Source organism: Arvicola amphibius, chromosome 5, assembly GCF_903992535.2.
Source record: "Arvicola amphibius chromosome 5, mArvAmp1.2, whole genome shotgun sequence".
Lineage (NCBI taxonomy): Eukaryota > Metazoa > Chordata > Mammalia > Rodentia > Cricetidae > Arvicola > Arvicola amphibius.
This window is the reverse complement of record NC_052051.1, coordinates 46,367,447-46,374,561: the sequence shown is the minus strand read 5'-3', so window position 1 is coordinate 46,374,561 and position 7,115 is coordinate 46,367,447. Positions and strand designations below refer to the sequence as shown.

Sequence of the window (7,115 nt, the reverse complement as noted above, 5' to 3'; positions counted from 1 at the left end):
AGGAAGGAAGGGAGAAAAAGTTGAGAGGGTGAGAAGGCTTCTGTCTGTGGTCAAAGATGTGTCTAGAGTACTTTGTCATTCTCAGCTGTGAGGAATGGGCTTCTTGACCTCCAGTGAGAATTCTCACTTTTTTTTCTCTTTCTGTGTAAGCTCCAAGATAAGTCAATAACCAGGCTTAAAGTTTCTTGCTTTAGTAAAATTTATTTCATACTCATCAAAACAATGTGCAAATGCTTCATTCATAAATTTTCTCATCTATGTAATATGAGCCTCTTCATTCTCAGCTTCAATGAAAGAACTCAGCTCAGACCATGCACTGGATTCAAATTCAGTTTATTCCATGTCATGGAAAACTAGATTTTTTTTGTAGGCATGCTTCATGTTCCACTTGAATTAAGTTAAATATATCAACCAATCAATAAATACATAAATAAACAGGCAAATAGTTGCCCATCAGAGGCCAGGAAGAAAAGACAGGCTTTCTCTGCACAGAATGTGCCATGATTTTTGTCATGGTGGCTCTGAAAATGCAGGAGGGGTGAGAAAGACCTGGCTCTGCAGAGGACTAAAGAGTCCCCGGACACAGAGCTGTCCCTTCATTGGTAACAAGGGAGATCTGTCCTGGAGAAGGCATTAGAAATAGTCCAGACTATTTCTTGTGTCAGCACTAAGGGTTGAGGCTTTATCCAACATACATGGGCCTCCTAGGAAGATATGGATTCCATGGTGAAGTCAATTATATCCTGGCCGCTGTTGTTTCCCAGGAAGACAGGCTTATGTTCTGCTTGGGAGGTGCTGATGTACCAGTTGGGGAACTGCGCAGACTCAAACTCCACCTTGGATTTGATTTCTATCTTGTTGAAGACAAACCGCTTTTCCATCTTCTTCTTTGGGTATTGTTTGGGATCCAAACTCTGCAGAAAAATAGGAAGATGAATTTTGTGTGTGTGCGTGACAGAAAGAACAAATACAGTAGCCATGTTCTCAGGGCTGCTGGGGAGGAGAGTGACGAACAGGTTGTGGGATTAGGGGCCACATTCTTGACTGCTGGACCCCATCTTTCTATCCAAGCATCAAAAGAACCCTTTGTTCTCTCTGAACCCAAAGCCCGAGGGGAGGATAATGGGTGGAAACATTTTAAAAAGTGGAAATTACATTAAAGCTTCCAAGACTACTTAGTTTCCAGGTACTTTGTCACATTTTTCCCCCCTAAAGTTTGGATGGCATCAGCTTGGGAATGGAGCTTTTGGTAGGAATGCTGCCAGAGGTAGGAATGGACCAGAGATGGATGGTGATTCCCAAGAACTGAGTAGTTCTTCAAACTCTCCTCCATCAAATAAGAAAAAACAAACAAACAAAACAAAAACAAAAACAAAAACAAAACCAAACTGTAGCCACAAGCGACCCTCTCAGCCTTGACCCTGCATGGTGTGTTGGAGGTCATAACAGTGGCAGGACAGGATAAGAACAGCAGAATGGTTTCGTTTATCCCACGGAGGGAGTGAGCTTTGCATGCATTTATTAAAAGTTATGCTCCTTTCTTTCTATATTTATGTAAATTGTCGAGAAGACCTCCTACGTTTTCTGGAAGGCAGGGCAGGCGGATGTCTGGGAAGTACAGGATGGCTGAGCATCTTAAGAGAAAAAGGGGGTGGCTTCTCTGGTTTACTCACCTCCAGCTGCAGGGTGGGCGTGTCACCTTTCAGCACACAGGACAGGTACAGATTTTTCCCCTTGACTCCCAAGGCCACAGGTATCCTGTTGTTACTTGTCTCTCCCTGCACATAGCTCATGGAGAATATCACTGGAGGAAGGAAACAAATTGGGTCAAGGATACAGCCCTGCTGGGAGGACGCAAGCCCCAGACTTGATAGGCAAAGTCATTACAGTCCTCTGTGGGGACCCAGAAGGAGCTTCCCTGGGTACAGAAAGTGCTAGCAGGGCTTCGCATAGATAGTAGCAAGGTCAGGAGGCTGCTTCAGGCTTTCCTCGGAACCTCTTAGTAGCGGTAATGAAGAGGGAAAAGAGGCAACTTTTAAGCTCTAAGGAATGAAGCTTTCACTGGCAGGCTGTGTGCCCATTAACATGAGAAGTACAATTTGGTCACTATGGAAACAGGTAAAGCTATGCTCTACAAGGACTCAGGGTCAGCACTCTTTGAGGAATATAGAACAGCAAGAGGGGACAACTGGCTTAGTCAGGGCAGTGACTTCAAAAAAAAAAGAGACCCATTTTGATCTTAGTCACAACAATCTCAGTCAGAGGCCCCTGGCCATTGCCATGACTCCGTTATAGAGAAATATGATTATCTTCACCTGGACAAGAGCAACAGCTTCTTCCAAGGCTTCTAAGATCAGAAGCCAAGGAGAAACCCATGCCGCTGCTGTCAGCTGGTGCCCTCTGGCCACAGTGGCATGGTACCAGGTTCGCCCCTATATCTAAAGATGCCCTCACCACACTTGAAACACTTGTTATTATCAAAGAGAAATGTAAGTTCCTGATGGTCAGTAACTTTCCCTACAAGGAACCATGTGGTTTTGTGTGGGAAGGATGTCAGGGCAAGGGACAGGATTGGAACAGAAATGGACATATCAATTATCAACCACATTTTAGCCTCAAAGTGAGGGAAATAGAACCCACAGGCAGTTATGGCATGGCTATCAAATGATTGCACACTAATGGAGCATTGGCAATGTGCTATCCCTATATCCCTATGTGACTAGATTGATAAGTGGTCATTCTATCTATCTATCTATCTATCTATCTATCTATCTATCTATCTATCTATCTATCTATCTATCTATCTATCCATCCATCCATCCATCCATCTATCTATCTATCTATCTATCTATCTATCTATCTATCTATCTGTCTATCTATATTTGCTGTTGTGTTCCATCTTAAAACACAGAGATCTAGTAAGCATCCAGGAGGCCAGGAAGGGACATCAAGGTGTGCCTAGTTACCTTGTTGGTTTATATTTTGCCCATTGAGGTGGAGAGCTTTCAGTTCACAGGGGTCAGACAGCACAAGGCATTTCTGTTGTTCATCTCGGAGCCTGCAGTGCAGCTGACGAATGGGAACATCAGCCACGAGCAGCTCGCCATCCCAGTACTCACAGAAGAGGGGCTCTGAAAGTTGAAGAACAGATGTTTTTTAGATAGACACTTAGAAGAGCAAGCCCAGTGAAGTGAAGCAGCAGAATTTGGTTTATTGCATGGCATCTAAGCATTCAGAGGTTCTATTCTAATTTTTGTGGGGCATAGAGGAATCGGAAGTGGTTTATTGCATGGCATCTAAGCATTCAGAGGTTCTATTCTAATTTTTGTGGGGCATAGAGGAATCGGAAGTGGGGTGAGCAAGAACACTGGATCTGGCACCATGAGACACCCTTCAGTTTATGGCCACTCACTATGGTATAGCGGTAGTGGTCCTTAGGGAAAACGTTGCTAGTAATAAGACTAGCTCCTTAGGGACATTGCAAGACTTCAAACTCTAGTGGAAGCCAAATACTTAGAGAATGAATGGTCAAGTTGCAAATATGAGCATCATTAAAACCTTCTTTTAAGTTAATTGGCTAGAGATCCTACTAATTCATTTTGGAGACTTCCTTGCTTCCTTCTAATGATTGAGATGTCTACCATTAAGGATCTCCCACCTGAGGAGGGAAGTTGCCTGCTAAGAGGTGGATGGAGAAGGAGCAGAGGAAAGGTCTATCGTCTGTCCTCCGCTCTCATCAAGTACCTTCTTCAAAGACGGAGGAAAAGAAGGTTCTCAAGTCCTCATCCTGGAAGGTCCACGAGCAAGAGGCAGGAATGTTCCACAGCTTCTCCACAGCCACAATAAGTGATGCCACCTGCCGGAAGCTCTTGTTGAAATGCTGCTGGGAGATTTGGAGCTGGATGCTCTCGTCTGGGCAGCTCAGGTCAACAGCTTGGAAGCAGCTCTGTGGAGAAACCAGGTGGAGAGCATGTTAGGTCACCAGATCAGGGAACTCCTACATGAACCCCAGAGAACTCCAGGGGGCCCTGGGAGATACCAACCTCTTAACCACAACCTCTCTGTCTCTGGAGCCCAGAGTACTTAAGTGGTTTTCCCAGGGCATGTGACAACCAGACACAGGCTTCCTGGCATTCTCTATACCAAACCCCATTTCTACTTTATCTTCCTTGTACAGACCTCACCTCACCATAGAATCACACCCACTTAAGCCTGCGCTCTTTTGGAGTCCTCATTGCTCTAACACCACACATTTTATTTCGCACGACAACGTGTTCGTGCTATCTTCTATCCACCTGCGATCCCTCAGCAAGCTCTCGACTGTTTCCCACACACCCCTCTCTTCAAAGGCACGTGGCAGACACTATAGACAGAGCTTCTGCCTGTGAAATGAGCTACCCCTTTCCTGGTCTTCAGAGAAACACCACATTAAGGCCTAACCAAAGTTGCCTTGAGGCATGATAGTAGTTTCGAAGATCGAAGGACAGTGATGGATACTTTCAATAATATGAAGGAAAAACTGATTGGGAAAGAAGTTCCTGTCCAGAGCAGAGGCTCCCATTGAGAGCCCAGGCTTTAGAGCAGGCAGTGGGGCCACAGCCTGGCTGAGAATGTCAGGGGTTCCACTTAGGGCTGGGCTAATCAATTATAACGGTCTTTAAAAAGTACTCATTTAAGACTGAGGACTGGTTTTGTAGCTGGGGAGGGCTGTCATGAACTTGAAGGAAAAAAAAAGGTCTGAGAAAAGCAGTTGCCTGCTGACCCAGGCAGTGATCTGGCTGGGCAGATGCTGTGCCACGTTAGAGAATTATCGTGGAAAAGGGAAGGGACAACTGGGACGTCCACGTGATTCTTCACGAGAGTGAGTCCGGGAAGTGCCCACACGCTAGGATCGACTTGGCCAGCCCTGGAAACATCTCAGAACTGAAGGTTGTTGCAGAATGCCAACACCTCAGCGAGCTTCAGGCTCAGGCCCCATGTTTCTGAGATGAGAGAGGGCACAGTGCCCTGTCTGAGGTCACACAGCAGTTAAAGGTCTTGTCTAAGGTCACTATTTGTTTTTTAAAAGATCCCAGTTAATCTCTTTGTTTCTATCGCCGGCTTCTTATTGCCTTAATCTCTTCCCTAGGAAATAAGAAACTATTCTATAGAAGAGAAGTAAGATATGCTAACTCCCAAGGTTCCCCCTCTCTGTAAGGCTTCTGGAGTCTGACCAAGCGTTCAGAGTAGGCTTCATTCATCTGAAAGGACGACTCGATGTGTGTTGAAGACTTGACCATCTTCCTAGCATAGAGCACCATGATCACCATCGGCAGCTCTTGCTGAGTGGCTGCAGCCTGGTGGAGCTGTGTGGGAGCTAGGTTAATGTGCAGATTGTCTGTGTTTGTGTCATTCAAGAGTTCAACTGGCACCATTACAAATGCCCTTGGAGAAAGGCATTCCAGTGTCCCTCACCCTGTTTGGAGATTTTCCCATACCAGAGCCCCTCCTCAGGTTGGGAGCTAAGACCCGAGTCTCACCTTCATCTTTTGGGGCTCGTCAACCTCAAAGAACAGGTCATTCTCATCACTGGAATGAAAACAGATGTTGGTTATGTCTCCTTAACAATACTATGCATACAAATCTTCATTGTTTAATAAGCCTACACATAGAGTACACCCAAAGCTTCCTGAAGACTTATAGCAAGTTCTATAGTGTTGTGTAAGCCACAGTCTAGATGCAGACTCTGGATCAGGTAAGTGGGTAGTCTTGGTGCTCTCTATTGGATTCTGACACCTAAAACCTAGACTAGCAGAGTTAGCTAAAATCTGAGCTCTACCCCTTTGCTTCCAAGCCAGACTTTGCAAATGGGTCTCCTGTCCATGTCCATGTGGAAGTTGCATCTGCAGGAGTCCCTGTAGTGACAACACCTAAGTCTCAAGGCTGGACTTGGTAGACACATTAAAGGCGAATCAGGCTTTACTCCAGGTTGACTTGAATGCTGACAGCCATCGAAGGATTGTCCCCAATCTGGGGGACAATCTGGCCTCTGAGTGTAGACAACCCTTCATTCCTGAAATCAGTGCCCCGGACACATGGCCCCTCTCCAGCTTCCCACTGACCTCTGGAAAGCTGTCATTTCACTGTTGAGTTCAGGAACAGTTGCCATGGCTGCTTCAGACACCTGAGTGAAGAGAGAAAGTGAGTGGCCGCTCACAGTGTTAGTTCCTGAGGGCTACCCTTCATTTGTATCTCTCTCAGCTCTAGTTCAGAGCAGGCATGGAAGTCTGGTCTCTGAGGACCTCTGAGGAATGAATGAATGAGCTGAGGAGCTGTCATCTGGGTCTAGAACAGCGGCTCTCAGCCTCTCACAGGGGTCGCCTAATACCCCTAGAAAGCTCAGATATTTACAGTACGGTTCACAACAATAACAAAATTACAGTTATAAAATAACTGTACTGGGGTCAGTACAACATGAGGAACTGTATTAAAGGGTCACAGCATTAGGAAGGTTGAGAACTGCTGCTCTAGAAGCAAGCAAGAACTGACAGACCCTGAACAGAAACAATTTTTGAAGAGATAGGTACCACTTAGATGTCAGCTACTATAAAAACAGCATTCATATCCAGAGTATTTCACAAGCCATAGCCTTATAGCTATTAAAAAAAACAGTATAGAGAGAGGGAGGGAAAGAGGGAAGAGGATGGGGATGGGGAAAAAGAGAGAGAAAGAACCCCTCTCTGAGGATCTAGCTGTGAGAAGGAACCTTACTTGCACAGGAAGCTGGCTGGAGAGGAATCCCGATCAACCTGTTCGGCCTTGAGCCACCACACGGTTTGCTGTCCGCTAGTTCTCCTCGCAGCTTTATAGTCTTCAAAAGCAGAAGTGAGGAGCTGAGAAATTTTCCCTTGGGTTAGCTGATTTCACAACCACGCCGAAGGTGCAGGAAGGGAGAAGCTTGATGGGAACTCTTAGGGGACGGGGCTGTTGTTACCCTGCAGAAATACTTTCTAATCCCTGGAAGTGCAAGGGGTGTCAAACCATGACACATTTGCAAGTGTGTCACTGTGGAAACAGGCATCATTTTTCTCTGAACTATGGTGCAGATGGGGGTCAATATTAAAATACTGGGTTTT

General features: G+C 45.7%; 1 protein-coding gene across 1 annotated transcript; it reads right to left on the bottom strand.

Annotated features, from left to right (window-relative positions):
* Positions 1-234: 234 nt before the first annotated feature.
* Positions 235-6,826, bottom strand: Il1b (interleukin 1 beta). The gene is made up of 7 exons (XM_038330972.1): positions 6,751-6,826; positions 6,102-6,163; positions 5,520-5,568; positions 3,745-3,946; positions 2,967-3,131; positions 1,674-1,804; positions 235-914 (listed from the first exon to the last, which is right to left on the bottom strand). Exons 2-7 carry the CDS (start codon positions 6,146-6,148, stop codon positions 705-707), a joined length of 804 nt encoding a protein of 267 aa, XP_038186900.1. The 5' UTR covers positions 6,149-6,163; positions 6,751-6,826; the 3' UTR covers positions 235-704.
* Between the last annotated feature and the right edge of the window lie 289 nt (positions 6,827-7,115).

Excerpts from the sequence above, each read along its gene's own strand:
- Il1b (XM_038330972.1), bottom strand. The coding sequence starts at position 6,148 with ATGGCAACTGTTCCTGAACTCAACAGTGAAATGACAGCTTTCCAGAG. Across the intron at positions 3,947-5,519 it reads ACGAGCCCCAAAAGATGAAG|AGCTGCTTCCAAGCTGTTGA; the intron begins GTGAGACTCGGG and ends GTTTCTCCACAG. Across the intron at positions 3,132-3,744 it reads TTCCTCCGTCTTTGAAGAAG|AGCCCCTCTTCTGTGAGTAC; the intron begins GTACTTGATGAG and ends TTCAACTTTCAG.